At 35.8% G+C, this 25,896-nt stretch overlaps 1 protein-coding gene across 6 annotated transcripts in view; it reads right to left on the reverse strand.

The window, feature by feature from the left end:
* L3MBTL3 (L3MBTL histone methyl-lysine binding protein 3) overlaps window positions 1-25,896 on the reverse strand; it is a 77,980-nt gene that overhangs the window by 8,130 nt on the left and 43,954 nt on the right. For all 6 annotated transcript variants that reach the window (XM_032683502.1, XM_032683504.1, XM_032683503.1 and 3 more), the window contains 8 exons: window positions 24,033-24,109; window positions 22,552-22,637; window positions 20,277-20,387; window positions 18,527-18,641; window positions 15,195-15,297; window positions 7,746-7,892; window positions 6,189-6,353; window positions 2,191-2,282 (listed from right to left, as the gene is read on the reverse strand). In XM_032683502.1, coding sequence (XP_032539393.1) covers window positions 2,191-2,282; window positions 6,189-6,353; window positions 7,746-7,892; window positions 15,195-15,297; window positions 18,527-18,641; window positions 20,277-20,387; window positions 22,552-22,637; window positions 24,033-24,109 — 896 coding nt within the window. The remainder of the gene's footprint in view (window positions 1-2,190; window positions 2,283-6,188; window positions 6,354-7,745; window positions 7,893-15,194; window positions 15,298-18,526; window positions 18,642-20,276; window positions 20,388-22,551; window positions 22,638-24,032; window positions 24,110-25,896) is intronic.

Consider the following 25,896-nt stretch of genomic DNA (forward strand, 5'->3'; position numbering starts at 1 on the left):
TTAAAGTTACCAGCAGAGAACTAGTCAAGAGAGCATGGCAAAAGCAGGCTGAAGAATAATTATGTAAGTGACAGGCAGAAGAAATAAGGCAACAAGCATGGGTACCAAGAGTCACAGTTCCCCAAACCACAATTATTTTATCTTGAGTTTTCCATGAGTATGATAGCAAGAACTCAATGACCCATTTCCATCCTACAGATTAAGTATTATGGCACATTAAAACACATAACAACACAACATTACATTTATAAAAAGGACAACTTTTCTAGACAGTAATGTAAGAAAGTGTTCTATTTTCATAAATCTTATTATGCAAGAACCTAACAAGCAGAGTTTGTTGGTAAAACTTTATCCAAATAGTCAATTCTGTCAAACTCAAAATGCTTCACAAAATCAGGTCAGTTTTCTTAGAATTAAAAAAGAATTCCAGACCATTTAAAATGCTCCCAACTATTTGAATTTTTTTCTCTTTTGTATAATGCAAAGTCAAACAAAACCTGCATGCTTCCTTTCTGCTGAAACAAAACACTTAAAATGACCAAAACCTCTCTTTATTTGCTTTAGAGACTTTCTTCTTTTAATGCTTCATTTTCTCTAGAATTCTGAACTACATCATGTTTCAAAACACCATAACACCTTTTTCACAGCTCTTACAACAGATGGAATCTCTCACACTTTACACATTCTTTAGAGTGCCTCTTAGATCTATCTGAAAAGTGCTGGCAGATAAATGATATTTTAAGATTAAAAAAAATGCATCAGAGGTTAATAATTAAAAATAAACCACTACCTTAATTTTATTTTTATGCAATGCTCTACTAGTCTCAAAGAATTTTCTGGATTTTACAAAGATGAGATACATAGCCCTTAAAGAACCACAGTTACTCAAGACCTATGAATTTTGATGAAAGCCTTATAAACTTTGTGTTGTTGCACACAAATTGCTGAATAAAATCTAAAAATGTAAGGAACTAAGATCAGGAAATTAAGACATTTAGCTTTGTACTGACCTTGCATGAGTTAATAAAATACTGCAGCAAAAGCTGCACTGAAACAATGCACTGACTCAATCCAATAACTAGCTTGACATATCAAGTTTCACACGCACAAAATAATTATCAAATATAAGACTGTGATGTTCTGCATTTGTGCTGTATTCTTTCTGAACAATGAGGATAAAAATGAATAACGAACAGCTACCTCAATCTGCCCAAGTGGATCTGTGAACAGCCAAGAGTTTTGACAGAGTAGTACATACAACTACACAGAATCACTGAACGAAAGCAAAGTCCATGTTGGAAGGGGCCTTTGGAGACCATAGGATGCAACCTTCTGTTAAGAGCAGGGCATTAGACTAAGTTACCCAGGGCCCTATCAAGCCAAGTCCTAAAGATTTTCAGCAAGAAAGATTCCACCTCTTTTCTGAGTTGCCTACTCCAGTTTTTCTCAGGGTGAATAGTTTCTTCCTTTTCTTCCCTGAAGCAACTTCTGTCCATTCCCTTTTTCCCACCACCGAGTAGCCTGGAAGACAGCATACCTCCATTTTCTCTGTAACTACCTTTTAGTTATTGGAGGACCGAGACTACATTGCTCCAAGACTTCCTGTCCCAAATTCTTTCAACATTTCTTCACATGTCAAGTCCTCCACTGGACTGCCTCCAGTTTTTCAGTGAGGTAAAAATTTTAGCAATTCTTCTTTAACACTCATGAAAAATAAAGAGCCTGCTCTGCATATGGGCTGCTGGAAAGTATCAGACTGCACAGGAGACTGTTTAGAAATTTTCCTGTCTGACCAACTAGGATCCACTCTAGCAGTCACCCTCAACAAGATCGAGGCTGGGCTGAGTAAGTGAATGTTATACTTTTACAACTTGGACTGGTTTAATTACCTATTTTTAAAAGTCAGTGGAAAAACATTCTTAAATTGAAATTTTTTATATCAGTATTTATTTTGCACTCCTCTTTACAACTGTGATAAAATTCTTGGCAAAGCCTTTGATGATTATAAGATAAAGAGAGACAGTGCTGAAAGTGTTGCTGTCAAGAAATTTTTGGACACAAATAGTGAATGTGAAAAATAAATTGTAATGAGAATTCTCATGAATAAGTTTCATGAGAATTTCAAGGAACATCACACTGCTTCAATTCTGCAGATTTTAATATGAAACAAATGAAGTACTGACAATTTACCTTTAATTTCATTTGAAATTAGCAGGTTATTTTCTGTCTCCTCATCTTCACATTCTTTGTTCTTTATGGTGTCCTTTGTTTGTAATACTCCTCTGAGGAAAATAAGATGTTCAATTTTTATTAATACATCATAAAAATCACTAAGCATGATGACATCTCTTGCTAACAATGCTATTAACACACCAGGATTCCCACATAAAGGATGTTGTATCATCATAAAATAAAAAAACAGAGAGGATGTAATTTCTGACTTGATTTCCGGTATGACTACTGGCATGAATTTTGCAAAGTCTCAAGAATACTGTAAACTAAGATTATGTAAATCACATCAACACATTTGACTTCATAATTGAAACTGGAAAATATACAAATAAAGGCGGTGGATGTGTCCACAGCACAAGATGGGAAGCGTAAACCCACATATATACCTGCATGTCCTACAAAGCCTTACTGGTTATCCAGGCCATTTTCAGGAGCTGTCTGAAATAACATCTAATATTTCTCTGCCCAACCTTCATCTCCACCCGACATCAACTCCTTTACTACACTGACACCCTATTGTGCAGCAGTTAATGATCCTACTGAAAATATCTGTATTCCTTTGTATGTTTTTGCATTGCTTCTTACCCAGCTAGAAAAGTCACTCTTTGCCTGCTGCCTGTGGCTGCTCCCTCAGCTTTGCCAGCCCAAATATTTGCAGAGGGAACATCTTTCCCCTATTGAGAAAAATTGGGCAAGAGAGGTGAAAATAAGAGAATTTCTCAAGGTGGGTGTGGGTGCATTTGCATCTTAAAATCAGCCCCTGGGAAATTCCTTTTTAAACTCTGCCTTCAGAAGGTATTCCCAGCTTCATTTCTTACAGACATGAAGCTGATATGAGCTTGCTGACACTACGTGTGTATTTCCTTGTGCTTTTAAGAACTTGAGAACACTTTGGCCAATTCTTACTAAATCATCACAGATGCAGAGCTCTCGGCGATACTAAGTACATAATGAGCATTTTCTAAAAATAGGCACCAGACAGAAATCTTAGAGTCAAGACTACAAGAAAGCCTGCTACTATATGAACGGATGCTTCACCTACGTACCAGAGAAGCAGTCAACAAGAACCCCTTTAGAAATGTCACAAACACAGATAAAAAGCCAGTCTAGACTAACACCTTGTTAGACATCAAGATTAGCTAACCTCAAAACACAAATCCACAGAAGAAACAGACCTGTTTAATTCCACTGTTTACATTTATACCGTTAAATATCATTTCTATATTATATACAAGAAAGCATCTGTCATTAAATCAACTAGGAGCTTCGAGGTCACTGACATCAATAATAATGTAATTAACACACTATTAATAGTGAAAAAATGAACACTGAACACAGCAAATCAGAAAATCCAGCTTCTGTAGTACAGCAAACAATACCAGTGGAATGCATACAGCAGGCATGCCTTCTTGTGCCACAAAGGCCTCCTTCACAGTATCTTCATCAGAAACGTTACCTTGACTTATTTACCTAAAAATTATTTTCCTAACTCCACAAACACAGACAACTTCTAAAATAACCTGCTACAAAGTAGTGCAACTGATCCAAAGGCAAAGGAAATGACAACTGTAATTCAACGTGAGGAAAAGAGATCACCAAAACCTGTGAGGAAACAGGTACCTCCCTATTTTCCTGAGGATGATTTTCATAGCAACATGCATCCCGAAATTTTACCTCACTCGTTAAATACAAGATAGTAGCATAAATTGAAGGTTTTGGGGAAAGGGTTGGAAGTCAAACGGAATTGCCTTTTAAGAAGCAGTATAATTTGATTCCCAAGTGTGAGTGTTCACCTTCTTTCACCGTAAAGATTTCCAGAGTGGAATTCCTATTACAGGGAAATTCTTTTGCTACTTGGAAGATACTTTAAAATTAAACTTGAATATGCTATAGGCATTTAATTTTTATACTGAATTTTCATCCTAGGAACATTCCAGAGGGACAGAAAGCAAGCAGTAATTACATACATAATTCTGCAAACCAAAATATTCTAGTATAATTGTTTGATGCATAGAAAGCTCAAAAAAAAAAAAAAAAAAGAAAAGGAGCAAGTGGAACTGGAGATTAGCTGAGTACCACTTAGTTTAACACAACATACTAAAACTCATGTCTGGTTTCCTATGTGGTTGGATCCTCAATCAAGGACTTCTTTGAAACAAGAGATTACCTGGAATATGAAGGTATACACAACTGAACTGAAGTCAAACAGAATTAAACCCGCACTGTGAACTCAGCAGCTAAAGAGCACACAAGTGTACGTATCTATGTCATCAATTATGCATGTGTACTTTGAATACACATCTAAAAAGATCCACTGGGTACTGCAATAACCAGATGCTCAATATTTTATAACCCAAGCAGTTCATATATACCTAAAGTTGTGAACATTATTTTTTATGCCCTTTTCAAAGGAAGATTACTCATCTGAAAGTCCTCTATGACCATGCTGGATACGTAATGAATATGGAAAGCTAGATGATAAAATGCAGACAGTCATCAGTGTATTCAAACAGTTCAAATACAAACTGAGAAGTCTCTGGGTAGTTCAAAGTTGGCACAGGACTGTTAATTCTCTTAATGAAAATGACTCAACAATGAACAGACAGCACATGTATTGGTTATCTTAGGTCTTCCAAAGATAACACTTTCTATAAAAATCAAAAATTTTCTTCAATTAATTGTAAGAGATAGTCTGTAAAGCTAAAGTATATTTCAAAAAAAAAAAGGTGAATTTACTATAATGATGATTAAAATGATGAATGACAACTATTTTGTAACACAGATTATTTCAAAATTACACTTGAAACTGTCTTTTTTTTTCCTGCTTATATTCACTTGAGTATGACTACTTTATGCTGCTTATTTGGAGTATAAAAATTATACCAACACTGCTTGATGCTCCTACTAGAACTTTTCCAATATAACTTGAACACTATAATCCGATTGAAATAACATGAAAGAATGTTTTAAAGAAAAGCTGGCCAAAACTAAAAAGATGCAAAAAGCTACATACTAAATTTAGGATAGGTTTTTGCAACAAAGGAAACAACCTAGTGGAAAAAGGAAGGGAAATCATAAAACACCGCCAGATTTGGTTAACCCAATTTGAAAAATAAGTTTTAAAAAAAATCTTGCAGTGTTTTCAGAGGATTTAATTCATGGAATATCCTGAGTTGGAAGGGACCCATAAGGACCATCGAAGTCCAATCCTTAAAAAACAGTTAAGTTTCAATCATCAGCTTTACTGTGGGGTATTTATCATATAATACCAACTCTCCAATGTTTGTCTCTTGAGACACTATTATTGCTAACACAGTACATATATTATGAGCACAAAATAACACCACATGTAAATATATAACACATAACACTTCTTGTTCCAGGGTGTCATCTATTTCTGTATGAAAACAGCCAATAAAATAAAGCAGCGACACCGTAACTAATTAAAAATGTAGGGAATCCTACTGCCTCACATATTTACCCCATGAAAATACGGAATTGCATCTTTTAACTTCAAAAATAACTTTTTTTTATACCATAAATATTATTTTCCAGTGCAATCTTGGAAACTATCTCATGTCATTTTCTGTCAAAAATGTACTCCAGATGCTGAAAGTTAAGGAACTACTTTTAATTTTCCCACATTTCTACGTGTTTATTCATACACAATAACGTATTTGTACACAGACCTAGGAGAAGGATCTCAACTTCCAATAACTGATCTGTATTGTAGGTATTTTTCCTCTCATCTGATACATGTTTCTTATTTATTATATACATTGTGATACTCACTTCCCCCCTATTTCTAAAATAAAGACAGATGAAGAAGTTCCATCTCCTTCCCCACTGCTTTGAAGAATTCCACAGACAAATTACTGGACTGCATTGCCCTGTAAGTTACAATTTACACTGACTGACTCCAAACAACCAATAGGTTGAAAGGAATTGAGAGTTACCCAGGTGCCTTCTTTTCTTTCACATTGCATAAGAGGGGCTTCTTGCAAGGAGATTTACTTTCTGCATCTTCCAACTTAGTTGTTTCTGGTCCAGTCTTCCCAGATGGTCGATTGTGAGCCAAAGATTTCATACCTAAGTGACCAGGGCTGGGGCATTTTCTGTCACTGTTTAAAACAAATTAACAGAGTGTTTAAAAGTTGAAGCAGCTAAGCTGTTGTTTAAGTTATTTTCTCTATGGAGAAAGAGTCATTAGTATAACAGAAGACATACAAGGTAGGATTTTTTGTTTTAAGAAATACATGGTTTACTTGCCACCAACAAAATTGTATACCTGGGATTTTCAGAAATCACAGTACAGAATCCTCTTCTTCATTAAATCAACGGTAAAATGATTAGGAAATTCAATAGGAACAGAATTTATCCAATAGTATTTTTGATAATAAGCTAACCACTTCAAATACTTGTAAGACAAGAACACTTTGAAGTATCATTTTCCTCCTATCCCTTCTCTCCCATGATATACCACTATGCATCCTTTAACATGTCATATGTAGCCTCTTAACTGGGACAATGAAAAAAGTAGCACTTGACACAGTTCCCACCACAGAGGACACTCCTCAAACTGCTACTGGATTCACTGGGATGGTACCCGAGCTACCTGGTAGTGAGTAATTAAATCACTTCAGATTTCTAAAATCCTACATTTTATAAGAACAATTGAATCAAGCAGTGCTCTTTGACAGTGTAGTATTTTGGTTTTTAAAGCATGAAGTTGAAACTGTTTCCAAGAATGCAATTTAAAATACCTTCTATTGAAAATACATGGTCGTTACAGTGGGAACTGGAAATCTTCACTACAAAAATTCACATTTTTACATTTATATTAATGCAGCCCTTAAAAAGAATGGAAAGCCTCTCTTCTCCTTTCCTTCTTAAATTCTCTATGTATTCCCATAGCCCAAAATAAGCACAGGAATCAGTACCTACAATTTCTTACATAAAATCATCATCAGAAAATAATCATCCTGGTATCACACTCCTTTGTTTTTTTTCCAGCGCTCCTGTTTAAAAGCTTCAGCTACAGACTTTAGCATTGTTCTTGCAAAACTCAGTCACACTAGCTTGATTCCTCACTCCCACCATAATGACAGAACAGTGGCTGTTCTTCACAGAGTGACATTAATTTACAGTCATGTCTATAAGGTCACTCCAGCAACTAAAGAAACACAAATAAATAATTTTCTTAAGTGAAACCAACTGGTAAACATTCAATTTTAAATTCCAATTAACCAACTAGTGGTCTATATAGTTACACTGAAGATGAAACCAAACTCTTATTAAATCCTAGACAGTAAAATCAGTATCAGTCTTTGACAGCTTGGTGACCTTTTTCATAAGCACAGATAAAAACATTTTTCCTCCCTGTAAATGAAAACGTAGATAAATAGGCAGGCCTTTCTGAAATCATTCAGCCGTTGCACAACTATAAACTGCACTGCAGAACACAGAAATAAAGTACTACTGTTAGTCATGGACATCGCTTTAATCATAATTACTTGATTACAGGAGAGGTGGATCTTTCACTTGCTTCTGCTTTTCTGTTTCTGGGGACAGGACTGGCTGCAGGCATCTCCCCACTCAACCGGTCAGGTAAGAGGCTTTCTTTGTTCAAGTTCAACTCTGAATACGGGCAGCTGACTGCACTAGAAGTTGAAGAAGAAAAATGACTCCTTATTCTCAGGCACTTTACAGACTTCATTTATTTCAAACAAAATGACATCTGAGTTTCCTAGAAGCAATAATTTAACATAAAGAAGATTATAAAAACATGCAGTAAGTAGTCATACTTCAAAATGTTAAGAATTCCACCGATTAAAAACCTCAACCTGAATGACTTTTGCATTTCCTTTCGACAGCAACTTATGTAGCGCAAATAGTATTAATCTGAATTACAACGTTCATTGCAGAAAATTGCTTGATGAATATTTAGCCTGTTCTCCCCTAATCTTAATGGTATTTATACATAAAATACAGGGCGTCTTGGACTAAAACCATCTCTCTCCAAACGAAGTCATACTACCATTTTTATTATGAAGGAGGGTATTTCTACTATGTAATGTCTACACAGAAGCTGCATTGCAAGGTCACAACATGAGGAATGGTGCACATCCTCTTACTGCAGCGAGTGCCTCATCTTTGCAAATGCCCTTTTGTGATATTCCATTAAGGGACTGTGATATTTTCCCAGTCTTTCTTAACATTCAACACTTCCTATTTCCCTGCACTCCAGCTGTGCATTGATATAACAACTTGTAAATATTACTCTAACAAATATGAAAGCTGTACCTCTCAAAGTCAGAAAAAACTGCGTTTGCATAAAAAGTAGGAAGAAGGAAAAATGGCAACACAAAACAAAACACATGGGGCTGAACTCTTCTTAAGAAGAGTGCTCTGCAGTGTTCAACTGATCATCACAGCCAGGGTACATACTAAACACATCAATGATAATATCCTAAACTCTGAATAGTATATATATGCCACAACAGTGAATAACATCATGCTCAAGTTTTCAAAACTCTATGTAAGATACAGAAGAGGCTGTACTACACGATACTCTATTTGTCACTCATGAGCTATGACACTAATATGAAATAATGCTTTTCTACTCCTCTGCATTATTACAAGCACCTCTATAACGTTAACTGGTAAAAAAACCTATGTTTTGCAATTTCACTTATTTTCTTTTCAAGAATATAACTACTTGCCTTTCCATAAACCACTGTAATGTCTTATTTGTTTCACTGATAGTTACTTGCATGATTTCCAAACAGAACTGTCTACCTTGACAGCCATATGCCCTGCCACCTCCAAATTACAAAAACAAAGAGAAAAACAATAGCTTTCACTAACATGTTCTGTTTACAGAGCACCGCATTTTAAAAAAGTGACTTTTTTTTCAAAATATGCAGTACACTCTCCTTTTCCTTTACCAAGGCAGCTCTGGATTCAGGAGTATGTAACAACTCCTATAAGGGGGCAGGGCTGTATCGGTGATCTAATTTTGGTCTCACCAACATGAACAACAAGTTGGTGGAAATTTACATTTCTCTCAGCACTAGCATAAAAGAAGAAAATTCCTTAAGGTTACACAGGCCAAATCAGTCAGTTCTTGCTGAGGTTATCAAGACAGGAGTCCAACAGCATGTCTGATTTTTTCAGTTGGTTCATTTGAAAACAAGACAAGAACTTTTTAAAATCCTTGAATAGCTATGCTGAACTTGAAATAATAATAAAAAAAAAAAGAACACAGTTTCTGCTTTTCTAATCAAGATGAGATCCCTGTTAAAGGGCACTCCGAGCAGATGTTCCACAATAGCTTGTATGGTGTTTTCAAGGGTCATGCAGTCATATCCCCAGGTGATCTAATGAAGCACAGAACAGTCATCTTTGCCTTCTTCTGAGGAACTTTTAGTTTACACAGCCAAGTAAGATATAGTCAAATGGGTGGCTGGACTCTAAAACACTATACTTGAAATTGGGTATTTTTTTTAATGAATTTTTTAGAGACATGGAACAAAATATACAAACAAAAATTAACTTGGAGCATTCACCTGTTATTTCTGCTTTCTCTTAAGCAGAATCAGGCATTTTATTTTAAATCTATTTATATATCTCTACTTACATTTATTTTTCAACCTACTGGTTTTGTCTGTCTTAGGACTAGCCTCTACCAAATGTCTTAAAAGCACAAAAATAATTAACCGAAATAGGGGGAAGAAATCGGGAACATTAGGAAAGAAGGGAAGTTGCTTTATACTCCCCATTCCTTATGTTGCTGCATCTATCACAATGATGTCTTCTTTCCCTTTCAAACAAACTACAAGATGAAAGACACAGGTTTCTACTCAGAAAGAGGTTTTAAGGTACCAATGCTAGTGTGATCTAAGTTCTTGCTGTGACAAACACATACCACTGTGATGAAATACAGTTATCAGAAACTCATGGATATATTGGTTAATCTCAGTTCTGCCATTGCTATAAGGCAAAGCATATAATCATCTTTTGACTTCCTATGTTCACAGGGGTGTTTTAAGACTTAGTGTTTCTGAGCAGTTAAAGGGCTGGGCTGTCACAAGGAAACACTGAACACTAGCAATATGGTATTTAACTTCAGTTGTGTACTATTAAGCAAGCCTTACACCACAACGAAATCTGACAATAGGATTGTCATACTCCAGCAAGTTTTCTGTTTATCAACACCAATAATACATTTTAAATTAAAAGAAGGAAAAGAAAAGAAAGAGCCTCAATATTCAGTCCTTTTTTATAACTTGCCTGCTTATATAATGCCTTTTCCTTTAGTATTTTCTGGAAAAACAGAAGCTGAATGACAATTTCAGTCAACAATAGTTATAATATTAACAATGTTTTAGAACACTAGATTCATATGAGTTTTTCTTTGTAATTAATTATTCGAGTTGCTGCATCATTTTTTAAAAACTCACTGATAGCCTTTAGATGTTACTGTTACTTGAGGCAATAAAAAGAGTCCTTGTGGTTTCCACTGTTACCTTTGGAACAACAAAACACAGCATGAATGAACCTGTGTGCAGGTTACACAGCTTCAATCAATCAGTAAATCCTCCTAAATCTCAATGCCTCCAGCCTTCAGTTCTGTTTAACTTGTCTACTACAAAGAATAAAGAAATTAATATTTTTATTCCTTCACAATAGAAGTATTTGATTTATATAGGGCTAAGTTTTTAAGACAACTCATTTCAAGGGCTCAGAAGTCTTAGGTTATTTAATATTAAACCAGGACTTTTAACTCTTCTGTCACCTTAAACCTAGATTTCTATTTCAGCTTACAGTTTGCTTTAACACACCATTTTGAAAACAGCAGAAGGTCAGAATGCAAATTTCAAACCGATCAGATGTCCTTGGCTTTGGGGTACCAAGGTCTGCCAGAGGCTCAGGAAGAACAGTAGGAAGCAAAAGCAGCAGGTACTTAATGTGAAACCTCTGCTATGCATCTGACAGGGCTGTACACCCTCCAGCACTGCTCCACAGCTTTGAAACCAGTCCAGTACAAACATCTCAATTATCATCTGAGCTATTTCAGTGAATAAACATTCACATTCATACCACCTGACACACACACACACACACACACACACACACACACACACACACACACACACACACACCCCCCTCCCGCACAGGAAAGCAATCAGGCATCTCTAAATGTTGAAGGAACATAGCATAGCAATTAGCTGCCTACAGTACACTACTAAAATGGCAGCAGATTGGCTGGCAATATGTACGTCCATGACATGGTTTTCTGAGGAAAGGGAGCCACTGTTTCCAGGGTCCTGAATACACTGAGTAAAAACTGAACATTAAAATAAGTTTCTGTTCTTATTCAATCAAGAAAGATGAATTAAGGAAAAAGCCAATGCATGGATTACTACTTCTTGTATATACAATTCTGATCACAGGCCTGGGATTTTCAAGTCAACAGAGGTTTTACATAACCAGCCCTTTCCAGAACTGTCCAATGGAACACAAGTGTTGAGGTAGCATATCCCACCTGTGTTTATTTTGCAACTGCTCTTCTATCATACTCAAGATCTATGTCTAGATAGAGTCACACATATTTCTCTTTTCCATAAAGTTCAAAAGCGGGAAGATAAAACTGGGCTACTAATAGGAAGGCATGGACTTAGTCTTCTCCAGATATTTGAAGATGCTCCTATATTGTAGCAGTATACAAATTTTCTGATGCACAGAGTTTAGATGGATTACTCAGCCTCAGCTACACCTAATATCAGAAGAGAACATAAACCAGGGTTTTCTCCTAAAGTGAAGAAGAGTAAGGTAGCACTCTGTTCAGTCTAAGAACTTTAATAATGAAGTACTTTTAAATACAGATTATTAGTCTTTATGACCACTTGGACTTTGCAAACCTGCATCAAGCCATAGACAGGTCTCCTGATTTAGCTGTATTGGTAAAATGACACTTGAGACTGGCATCAAAATCAGACAAGTTACTTTAGCAGACACTGAACAAACAGGTGCAACATCCTGCTGAACACCCAGGTTTCCTGTGTTTCTGTCCTGCAGTTCTCTTATAACACAGTCTCCACTATGGCACATTCAGTTCACTTCAACTTACACAACTAATACATGTGAAGTTTCTGGCAAAAATCTTTATTCATGGAGACTCAAACCACTAATGAAGTATTTACAACTGACCTCTTTGCATTACTGCTTGAACTGGAGAATTATTGCATGCATTAAACATCAGAGTATACAATTCACAATCATAAATATGCAGGTGATCTGCATAATGCTAACAACCTGTACACCAGGCTGTTTCAGCTGCACAGCACATAACCCTAGATCAACTGTTGATAGATATTGAGTCCTTATTAACATCAGCTTTTCCAAAAAGTAAGTGCTTTAGCCCTGCTACCTAATTAATCACCAAGGCTTTCATCTCATTCCTAAGGAACAAGCTCTCAAATTATTTCAGAACTACTTAGCATTTTAAATTATCATCTTTTCTGCACACAGGCATTTATGCTGGAGATAGATGTTGTACCTCATCATGAAAAAAAAGATAAGCACGGTTAAATACATTTCAAGGTTGCCAAGATGAAAGAGCCAAGGGAATAGTACCTGATGTGGATAATTACACCAATTTTAAAACCTCTCTGTTAATTCAGGAAAAAAGTGATAGTACAATGTCAGAATTTTTGGGGTGACCTGGACCCTCAAGTTTGTATGCTCCAGATGAATAACAAATCTCTTTTACTTTCCTCAAAAATGGTCGAGAACAAAACCAGAATATCAGCACAGAGAGCAAACCAATACAGCTAGTGAATAAGATACTTACCGGTGTTAATTTTTTTGCTATGAAACAGCAAATGGCTGTCTTATAATCAACAAAGTCTCTTTGGTTATATTTTTATACCCTAGAACTACCAGTTAATGTGCAAATAATAGGATTGCTAAGACCGCAGTAAAACTAAAAGACAGTAGATTGTCATGAGTTTATTTCTTTTCTTAATATTGAGGATGAGTAAGTATAACAACTTTAAATAGCATGGAAAATGTAGCTATAAAAGAAAGGCTACAAAAAGTAAATAGACAAAGCTCTTACTCATCCCTTCCCTCTAAAACATTTGAACTTTTAATGCCAATGTTTATTTAGAGAGAGCATAAATTAAAAACTTTTCAGACAATCATTTTCTTTTATTTTAAGTTTCAGCCTTGGGCTGAAGCCCACAGTTATGTTCACCTGATTCTAAGTAATCGAGATGGCACATGTAAAGAATTGGAATTTATCGCCCTTACAGATCAGGCACATTAATAAATCATACAAGACTCAAGTCTACTAGACTGTGAAACGAAATGGGTTTCAGACAAGTAGCCAGGAAGCTTTTTAGGCAAGTCTAGTTTACTTCACATTTGCAATGATCTAAGCAAATGAATGCAGTAGGTTACCATATGATAGCTGAAAGATGGTAACCTCTTAAGGACTGACTTGGCTGTTTAAGGAGTTATTCTAGTTATTGCGTGAAATAAAAGAAAGGTACTAAAACTGGGAAAAAAACCAAAGAAAAATAACATGGACAGAAAAATACAACAGGAATAGGTTGAGAATAGCCTGAAACACAATGATGTGGCAGACTGCATCATCACAACTTCACCACAGTTCATACTGAAAGAAGTTCTGTCACTGGAGCTAACCTAGCTTTGTCCCCTTCCTGGGGACTAAGCTTGTCCTAGCATCAGGAGCTCTTTTGCCTCCTAACAGCACAAATACCATGTTTCTGCTGTAGATAGGGAAGAACTTGCAACAGAAGATGCCTTTCGCACACTAAACATGTAAGAACACAGTGGGTTTTGCTGGCCAGGTACCTCTGTTAGGGATTAATTAGGACTTCAGCCAGTGCTGATATACCATCAAAACCTTGTAGCATAATTCTAGTCAACAGGACATAATTCTCTCATCAAAACCATGAAAAGATTGCAGAGCTAACTTTTGGATCACAGGAGTTTAAAAAGATACTTTGAAAACACGAATAGACAAATAGCCAAAGAGCAATCCCCTAAATATATGAGAGCAGAAAGAACAAAGTGTTATGACATTTGAGAATCCTATGACTGTGTAATGGAAAAATTAAAAGAAAACTTCTGGAAGCTCTAATTTGCAAAAACGTAATAAGATGATATTTATGACACTTAATTCTCAACATACAATATTACCAGTGTATCCGTTACTGACATATTCAGGAATCACCTCACACTAAATATTTTTTAAAAAATAGAAGTTTCACTTGGCAAATATTTCCCATTTACTCTGTTGTCTCTCTGTCCCTCCATTCCATTCTCCCATGCTACTGCTTTTCCTATGTGAACTCCTCTCTAGGACGGGATGTCCACATTTCTGTATTATGCTTCAGAAGGTGTTCAACAAAGCATCTTCAGAAACACCAGGTACAAGCAGCAAGCTGTCATTTGGGAATATGTCAGTTGGAATTCCCTTTCTAGCATTTTTGCAAGCCAACACGCAAATCCTTACCCCTACAAACCAAACAGAATAAATACATCCAAGCCATAATAAAATCAGTGGCCTCTTACATAAAAAAGTTCAAAAGTTATTGTTTTATACATATCTGTGTAATATTTGCAATCTGGACAGCAAGACAAGGAATCCTCAAAGGAACAAAATACAGAGTAACTGAATCTACCAATTGTGACAAAAAGTAATGTGCAACAAATCTCATCTCAGCACATCCTGGTGAAATGAAGTTACAGATTGCTAATGTTTATTTCAGCATGCTCACCATGGCAACTGAAATCATGGCATATTTAGGTTTACAAGATTTCCTTATTCTTTCCAGCTTGGATCTGTTTTCTTGTGAACAACAATTTAAAAAAAACCATCTGCACACATCCCTCAAATGAAAGAATAAAATTAGTTTCACAGAACATACCTATGATGGCCAATATGTCTTGCTTTTTTAATGTGTCCAACTCCCTTACATCCCGCTGTGGGGCATCCTCCATGCTCTAAAGCTTCCACCAATTCCAAGGGACCTGCATGTCAGGTGAAATTACAAATGAGATTTTAAAAAAATTATCTAATATTTAAAAGCTACACAAATATGCAGAAATACCAGCGCATCGTAGTAAACATGAGGAAGTAAGTAAACAGAAGTACTTTAATAATGCATTCTGCAAAAGCATGATGGAGATTCAAACAACCTAATTCACTGGAAGAATGATTTTATTCTGTGTGAGTAAATCTCTATGAAAGAACTACATCTATATAAAGAACACAAATCTTGGAGGAACTGCATGACATCAAATTCCTCTTCTACTAACTACATTTAGTTGGAACTTAGTTGTTTTTCAAGAGCGCAGAAGAAATAAGTTACTCTATCCTTGTTCCTGAAGACAGGGATGTCTTCATAATGGGTACTGACCTCATACATTTTTTAGCTAAAGTTTTCCAGTGAACAAGATGTGAAAACGAAGGCTGAAAATACTACTAAAAAGAACGAGCCATCAGGAGATTGACATTTTTGCTTATCTGAATTTATGTGTCTATCTGATTTTCATCAACCTGTAACAATGATGCCTGCAGAAACACTAAAGCATATACCTGTCAAAACTGTCTTTGACACTCAAGTAAATGTAATATACAACCCATAGCTTCATAGCAAGTGAGAGACAGACGTACTCCAGTACATAAAACTAAAAACATATCCTGCACATCTGCAAGCATGCACTGCCCCTCTCCAGTACTGGTTTTACTCGAAAAGTACATGAACCTGTATCTCCCTCTACAGACAACAATACAGATATGAAAAGGTCTATTTACATAAATTTTTCTAGATGAAAGACAGATTCTTGCTCGCAAATGGATAATGAAAGAGAGAATTATTATGTATAATTAGAACAGTCCAAAAGGGTTTTTTACCAAATGTTCAAGCTATGCAAATGTTGCAACACTACAACTACACTGAAGTTCAGCAACTTCTATAGCCTTTAAATAGTGTAATGGATGAAAGAAGAGAGATTTTACCTCTTGTACCTTTAAGAGAAAATTGATGCTTTAAGACCTGGCAAGTAAGTGGACTCAGAAAAGAGTTATCTGAATAGGGATGCGTTTGTAAAGGGAAGTCCTGCCTCACTGATGTTCCAGTTTTGCAAAAACTAGCTCCCTATAAATGTTGTGTTCACTTAAAAAATTTAAACTCTTTAAAAACGTAATTTAAAAGAACTGCAACTGGTTCTCCCTCTTTACACAAGAAGCTGCTGTTTGTGTCACTGTGAAACAATATTAAGAGCCATGTATTGGTGATTTTAAGTCCCTAACTGCTATCAAAAAAGTCATAATCCATCATGACAACATTACATGTGAAAAGACTATGAATACATAAATACTGGTAACTGCTCTAGAATAATACTACTAACATTGCACAGAGTTCACACAAAAAGCTTCTAGTGTTATAGACAGACCTAGACCTCATTGGTAAAAGGACTATCATACTGTCTGAGGCAAAAATACTATCTTGCAAAATATTTTCTTCCCTCCTTATGAAACTCTTTCACAAGTCTGGTAATGCACTTTAACTTACTTGGAAACAATATTAATATTTTTATAATATTCCATATGGTAATAATACAAAGTCATATCGTTGGAAGACTATATTATTCAGCAATCATCCTATTTTATTAGTGTTTGTGTAGCTTATTTTTTTTATTTAATAGGCAGTCAACTTTCTCTCCTGTCACATTATCCATCTTCATTTTTGTAGCCTAGCAAAAAGTCAACTCTACCAGTTACTTCCTAAAAGAGATGAAGCGTGCCTCCTAAGCCATCACTTAGAGGAGATGACATGTTGTATGTGATGGACATCTGTACCTTGCTTCTTTTAATATCTCCAAAAAAATCAATTTATATGTTTTATATTCCCACCTAGGCTAAGATTTTGATTTTTATTTTTGCAGTCTTAGGTAACAGAAATGCTGCAACCTTATTCAGCTCTTTTGCCATATGATACAATTTTTATTTATGTGGCCATAGACCACTTTTCCTATTGGGCTGCTCATTCAACACACAGGACAAACATGTCAGATTAAGAAGCGGATATGCAGCACCCTACCTTCTCCTCATTACTCACTTTGTGCTCTGGCATTTAAGGCACTCTATTCAGACTCTGAAGGCAGAATGATTAACTTCCTAACAGGCAGTCATCACTGCACTGTTGGAGTGCTCAGGAAAGTAATGAATATACTCTGATCACACTCTGGATAGGAATTATTTCTTCTTGACATTTTAGAGACACTGAATTGAGGTACTATAATTTTCAGGTAATACATTCACACAGTCTGTGCGTGACTTATCCCAGTTATTTCACATTTAATTTTTTCAGAGTACTCAGCATTGCTCGGCTTTTCTTATTTTCCAAGTACAGTTCTTTCTGATCTTGTTACAGCTGTGAATGCTCAGCACTTGTGCAAACTTTACCTCAGAGTCACTACATAAAACAACCTCAGAGAAGAGCACTCACTTAAAAAATCACCTGTTCGAAGTTTGTCTAAAGTGATTTCACTGCTGTTACCTAGAAACACAGCGGCATAGGCAGGGATATATTTACTACAAAAGTCTCTTCTTCCTTTGACCTTCAGTCTCATTTATCAGATATCTCCCACTTCTTCAACAAGTAAAAAAAAAATCCCCACAGAGAGCAAGGCGGTAAATACAGTGTTATTACTGGTACCAAGCTTCTGTTACAATTTATTTTTAAACACAGGCATCATTAATCCCTCTTTGCTCAGTTGAAGAAGAAAAGGAAGTTAGCTGGTTTCGAGGATTTCTCACAGCATTTGAAAGGAGTGCCTTCTCAATGCAGTCTGCACTCCTGGAGCCAGAAGTCCACTAGCCATCAAGAGGATGTGAACAAAGGAAACAAAGGATCTTAAGAGTGATACCCTATCCCTACTGAGTACCACAACAGTTTCATGACCGGCTTGGAGAGGGCCAGGATTTTACAAAACAGATCTTTAACATTACTTCAGGTTTTGACTGTGGTTCTTACCATACCAATAAACATTGTATTTCCATTACAGTAAGGGTCAATAGAGTGATTTACTAAAAAGCAACTAATTACTGACTGTTGATTTTGAACTAAATGTCACATTTACATTATTTTGCATACTCTAGTTGCTTCTCTTCCTTAGAGGGCACTGACAGGGAAAAAGACGGCACAGTACACATGCCTTTTACCATCATAATATTACAATGTGTTTCTCTTACTAAGAGGGGGTTGAAGAGGGTGTCCGGTTTTTGCACACCAGCCTGCAGGATGGATATCAGGGCTATCTACATCAGTCCAATAATCATAAATATTATCCCAGCCATCAAAATGAACCTAAAATACAAAAAGGAGAATAATACATTTTAGATCAGGAATATTCTTCATAAAATTAGTTTACCTAAGTAATCTCTAGAAATGACATGTCCATTAGAGAAATCACTTTCAGAGAACTATTTAAGTTACACAGAAAATACACGTACATTACATTCGGGATCCAGGCATACTGTAACTAAAGTAAAGGGAGTAAATAACCCTATATTATATGGTTGTTTACTGCATTATCAAGCTCAAATCCCAGGAATAAAGTAGTTCTTACATTAGTTCTTATATTAATATTTAAATTAAACATGAATTTCTGCCCTTTTCATCTCTCAAAAAAAATGCCAAACAAAAAGCCAAACGTTTTTTAATCTCCTGTTTGAACAGGATTTAAGAACAGCAGAGCCGTAAGCAAAGGGCTAAAAAAATGGCATTTATCTATAAAAACCAACAACCCCCCCATCATACAATAACAGTATCATTAAAGTCAGACTACATATGATATAGAGTTGAAACTGAAGAGAAAACGAAGGATGTGACTTCCCAGAAAAACACCAGTATGGGTTATACATGCATTTTTTTTCATGCGAAAGCTAAATATCTTCAAATCTTACATGACCTCTGTCGTAGTAAATAGCTCAGACCTCTCATGCACGCATGTGTGGATGCACGTACACACAGATACATACAGAGCTCTTTCAGCATATGCTACACAGTTAAATTACTACCCTAGAAGTTACAAATTCTGTCATGTAACAAATTAGACTGGAGAGTGGGTTTTTTGTTTGCTTTGGTGGGGTTGTTTTGGGGTTTTTTTCCATCACCACCTTAAAGTTAAGGTAGAAAATGTGTAGATGTGAAGATATTAGTTCTGATGACTCTCTACTACCAGTTAATTCAAATGATTCAAAATGAAACATCAGCTGCATTTCCTACTTGAAATAACAGGTATGCCTAATAAACCTGTACAAACTGCAAACACATATACCCTTCATTCCTATCTAATTGGATATCTGGTATATGCTAGCCCTCCCAACAGTTAAGTGCTTTTCTTGTACAATAAAGGAAAATTAATTCAAGTATACAACTTCTGCAAAATACATTAAAAACACATTAACTTTGATTTATCCAATCTAAAGTCCATAGTTAATAAAAAACATCAGAATTTCAGAAATCACTGATGAAGCACAAGAGATCAGGGTTATTTCTATCATATCTCACATATATCTCTCCCTTCTCCCTTTGGAAGTTTATAGAGACTGATTCAATTAACCTAGACCAAATATTTTATATTTTATACAATACAATTTTATTTTATATAATACAAATATCCAAGCAGCCCTTTGACACTTGATATTAAATAATCACATTTCTTGATAAAACAGACAATTGTCTTCTATTCCCAAAGCAATTTTCCAACATACTCAACTGTGCTCTCTAATTACTTACCTCAACACAAGTAACTAAGAGCACAATAAAAAATGCCCTTCTGAAGGAATTATATAATATTAATCAGTGAAAAGCATGAGCAAAGATTAGCAGTAGAGAGTAGTGTGACTCATTTCTTCCTATAGTTAATTTTACAACTATAGTATTTGAACTGTACAAAGTCAGTTCAGCAGGATAGTACAATAAGACAGAGAAACTTACTTTTATTCTGTAGTCATCAGTATCTACAATGGTTGCTACTCTGATAAATACTGGATTTCTCTTGTCAACCACTTCAAGTTTCATGTTTTTCTGAAAGCTGTGAGAAGGTTTCTAGAAAAGAACAATATTATATGAAATAGAACAAAACCTCAAAAATCTTCTGTAGCTGTAAAATACATAAAATCCATCAAAAACTTTCTGCCCTTATTTTCTCAAATCTGCCCTCCCTCTACAAAAAAATTCAAGTATAAAAACATAATTCAAACCAATTAAACTAGCAAAATAAAGTAATTACTTTGGAATTCCAGGTTCTCCTGGAATGGGCTGGATTCAAGTCATCTAAGTAAGCAAGTGGGAATCTTTATTTTTAATCAGTTTTTTTCCTAAATTCTCTAGGAATGTTTTCCTAGAGATTTCAGCCAACAGTTTCAATGCAACATTTAATAAAGTATTACATACTAGCACAGCCTGAAACCTTTCTGAAATTATCTACAGGAAACATAGTTGTGCTCTTTAGTATGTGTTTTTGTTTCATGAATCAAATTTTTTCAGACTCATACTGAAAACATAACTAATTCATAGTATAATACAAAATACTCAGAACAAACAGGACCAAACACAAGGTTTTTTAACACTATTTTGGCAAAAATGGTGTCTTTGGTAGGAGTATCAGATTTTATCTTTCTCATCTACAGCTATAAAAGCAAAATTATTTCCATTTTAAAGGAGCATGCACAATATGTTAAGGTTTTTATTCTAGTTTTCTAGGAAAATAATCTATCTGTCCCTCTAGGACCTTCCAGACCACTGGTGTTTTTTCTTCATCTGCAGCTTAAGGACTCAATTTTCTTCCATAATACAATATATAAAGCCGTGTTATTATCTCAGATATAACTAAATACCTTCCTAGTCCTTGCTCAGTGTATTCTTGCTGAGAATGTAAGATTAAGAAATGTTATTAAGCCAGATGCACCTTGGGGTGATAAACTGCGGGTCATTAATAAACTCTGGTAATCTGCTGACCCCAGGAACCGCTATAAAAACCACAGTTTTGCTTTTGTTAATCTAGCTGCTCTTAGAGAAGAAATAGTGTCCCTCATCTGAAAAGCTGAGGCAAACATGCTTTAGTGTGCTGTGAGACGAGGGGCCGGGAGCTACCAGCCATCTGACACTGGCTCCCAACATCAATCCAAGATGATTAGAGGGATGGAGCATCTCTCCTATGAGGAAAGGTTGAGAGAATTGGGTTTGTCCAGCCTGGAAAAGACACAGTTTGGGGGTGACTTAATTGCAACCTTCCAGTACCTGAAGGGAACCTACAAGAAAGATGCAGGGATTTTTTTACAAGAGCATGTAGTGATAGGGCAAGGGGGAATGTATTCAAACTACTGAGAGTAAGTTTAGATTAGATATTAGGAAGAAATTCTTTACTGTGAGGGTGGTGAGGCACTTGAACAGGTTGCTCAGAGAAGTTTGGATGCCTGATTCCTGGAGGTGTTCAAGGTCAGGTTGGATGGAGTTCTGAGAAACCTGGTCTAGTGAAAGTTGTCCCTGCCCACAGTAGGGGGCTTGGAATTAGATGATCTTACGGTTCCTTACAAACTAAGCCATTCTAGGATTTTAAGATTCCTTTCTGCATTAGTGACCATCACTAAAATCTTAAGAGCTCAAAAAAAGACAGCTGTCACCGAAAGAAACTAGCAAGAACAAAGATAAAGGAAAAGGATGCTGCCCACAAGCACCATAGCTAAGCTGGAGAAGCTGCCTGTGGATAATGCCCATGGGCCTTTAGCTGCAAGTTTGTAGAAGAAAAAGTCTACTAAACACTGTTAAATACAAGCTCTCTCTTGGTTACTGCCCAAGGCAGTGGACTAGATGGACAAGCAGACTAATCTCTTACAATCATTTTTACACTGTATTTATTGCATTATATAAAATGTACAGATAAAAATATATATCTTCAAAACATGTTATCATGACTCAGTAGCTATCTCATTATTTCTAATAAGTAGGTAGTAATTTTCCATAGCAAATTACATTAATTAGTAGTATATTTGTAGCATTTAATCTTATTTACAATAATTAAAATAATAAAGTAATAGTGATTTATAATAATCCGATTTCTAACAGTGAACTGCAAACTTGCATAAAAATAAACCACCTATTATGCAACTAATTAACTGGACACATTCAGAAACACAGGAATACCATATATGTATTTTCTTCTTAAAGTACTTAATTACATGAACTTAGAAAAATATAAGCATTTTCTCACCACTTTAAAAGCCCTTGCAGGTGCAGGTAATGAACTGGTTTCTTCCAAATACTTCTCCCAAGAAAAATGCTTAGCATGTGGATAATCTGGCACAGAAGAAATGTGACCAAAATTAAACACAGCAGTGCAAAAATATAAAGTTAATGTCTAATTTACAGAGTGCCTAGTACTTCTATAATATTGTTCTGATTTATGCTTTGGATTTATAAGATAATTACAAGAAAGGCTCTTCTAAAGTGTCTTGGACACATTCACCATACAGGTCAAAAAAGCCAACAGCCTTCTAATACACAATACTGAGAAGCTATTGTACACAATTGCTTTGAATATGGCAATATTCTCTGATTCCCTCAGTAATATAAATAATGTAGGGGCTGGAAAAATCTGTCCATTTAATTAAACAAATTCATTCAAGTAATAAACAGTCATCCACTGGCAAGGACAATCTAATCAGTGATAAGTTTGTACTACAGCTGAGCACACCTTACTACTTGTTACTCTTTTAGTGAGCTCTTTTTAACTAAATTTCTAAAGAAATACCCTGGACCTTTATGATAAGACTAATCTACAGAAGATGTTGCCTTTTTCAGCAAGTGTCGTGTTTATAAACACTCTATGCAAGAAACAAAAAGATATCTTGGCAGGGCCTGTCCTTCATCTTTAGTCTGCACCAAAAGTTTAACTTGAAGTTTACACATTATGATTTGCAATCTAGAAGAGAACAAAACATATTCTAATTTGTTTTACAAGGGATTTAGCTGAATAATGGGCTGCAATTAACCTCCTGACAGACAGGCTGCTTATAACTTTTCAAGACTGCTGGCTATTAGAATTACTGCCAAAGTTGGTTTTAAGTAAGTAAAATTTTCCATGTTCTCAGACCACAGATGCCGGTTAAGGGTTATTTAGATCATCCAGCCAGACACAACAGTCCTGGAAAACAGTGGTGGTCTCAAGTTTCATTCTAATGAATACACTTCCATTATTCTGTATTGTCTCTCAGTGTTTTCCTCCCTTCTAAAGACCCTTACAAGTTTGATTCCTTGATCAACCTTGATCATGTAGGGCAATTTTCTCATCAATCTGTTACCTTGCATATTCAGTTTGCATGAACATGCTTTTCTTATGCAACTGTTTCACACATCGGGAATTTGCTTTATCAGCATTTTTAGAATGTGAGTCTTAACAATAAGTGGATACAGTCAGCCAAAAACTTATTCAGATTTCAAGGGATATCTTTTGTGGACAGACATCTCTACTAAAGCAGTACACATTTGCATACTTAACACCTAACATCAGTTACACTTCTACTTTCAATATATTATGTCCTGTAAAACAAAACTTACAACTCTACAAATATTAATTCTTAATTGCAGAAAGAAAAAATTCAGGAGAGGTAACAGTAAGATTATCATAAGTTTTAATGATGTTAGCTGATTATAACCTCCTTAAATCTTTCAGATATGTAATAAGATACAAACCTGGTGGGGTGATGAGAGTTCTTTTATGTTCTTTACACCATCCAACAGGATGAATATGTGGGCTAGCTGCCTCACACCTGGAGGAGGGGGAGAAAAATAAGGCATGATAATGCAGTTCTTCAGACATCTTATTATGCTTTCAAAACTAAACATACAAGAGAGACTTAAATTCCAAACAACCCTCGACACCTTCAACTTACACTTAAAACTGCAAACATAACTTCTTAAACTGCAAACATAACCTGCAGACATGAACACATTTAACACAGACTTGTTACCACTTATACAAGCATTAGGCTTTATTTACAATTTCACTGGAAGATCAAAAAAATCAAGTCCTTTAAGTCTGTGGTAGATTTCCATTGAGAAGTTATAATGCTGGACCTGAAAAATTCACATATAGAGACTCTTGGTAGAATCATGTTGGCTGGTTGTAAGAACACAGTAATCCCTGTCCAAGACAGATGGAGTCTTGCAAGGCTAAGACCAAAACTTTAAACCAAAAGCTTAAGTATCTTGATTAATGATCCAAGTTGTACCTGAAGACAAAGGGGAAAATCACACATAATTGCAATGCATGTCAATAATAAGCAAAAATTCAAAACTGTGGTTTAAATGGAGCTATAAACAATTTATTGTAACCCAGCAGCACATAAGCAAAGTCTGAAAAAAACTGTCAGGAAAAAAAAAAGCATTTTAGGTCCCAAACTGCATGAAAGAATCCAGAACTAATCCATGATCCAAGACTGTAAACTGCTCTAAAAACACCGACCAAACTCTTTTACTTAAGGGGTTAACCATGTCCTATATTTCCTGTCAAGCGCATCATAGTTTGTATTAGTGCTGTTGCCTGTGGCGTGCCACAAGAACCACAGAATACTAACAGAGGCAGAGTGAGATACACTTGATGTGTTGGCATCTGTCTGAAGCAAGGAGAGATTGCTCTTACTGTGCTCACTGAGTCAGTTACACTGCGTAGAAGAAAGCTGGGTGCTGGCTATCAAGTTCTCTTACAAAAACAAAACAAGACACACACTGGAAAACAATAATTGATATAAAAGTAGATGACAGTAAACCTGTTTAAGCCTTCTGTAATATTATTATATGTAGAACTATACATTCATACTACATTTTGTTATATTATTTCATAACAATACATTTTGTACAATAGAACACACATTGTATATAATATATAATGTACATACTATAATTATTATATTACTACTCAATATTATTAGGAATGGCAAAAAGACAGACTGATATACAGGAAAAGTAAAAAGCTCTCAGACTCTGCTGTGAAACATGCATCATCCCTATGTCTGCACTGATACTTAATGACTGTTTTTGAGCTGGCCAAACAATTAACTGGGCTTTTTTAATGAAGAACACGGTACTTATGTAGTCAGGATGACTAAGAAACATGATGCTAACACAAAAAGTTAGCATTATTCTGGATGGCACTGTACTACGCTGTGCAAACATACTATTTGCCCCTGCAGATCTGCCCTTAAGGACCTCGCTTCTCTGAGGAGCCTGCCCCACCTAATTTCTTCTTTAGTTAGATAAATTCCATATTACAGAGCACTCTCTCTCTTTTTCACTATTTTCTATGCCTAAAGGTATTTCAGTAGCTGACCTTAAATATTTCCATCTACACCTCCTCTCTCTCTTCTGGAGAACCTCATCAGCATTTTCACCTCTCTAGTGACCACAAGCTCAATGTCCCACTCACTACAAGGACCCATCGAGACCGACAAACTGAAGCCTGAGTATGTTGAAGTAGCTAAGTCCTTCATTCCTGGTTCCTCAGGGAAGGATCATGAAACCAATCTTAAGTAGCCAAGCAGTGGTCCAGACTGAAACA

Source organism: Chiroxiphia lanceolata, chromosome 3, assembly GCF_009829145.1.
Source record: "Chiroxiphia lanceolata isolate bChiLan1 chromosome 3, bChiLan1.pri, whole genome shotgun sequence".
Lineage (NCBI taxonomy): Eukaryota > Metazoa > Chordata > Aves > Passeriformes > Pipridae > Chiroxiphia > Chiroxiphia lanceolata.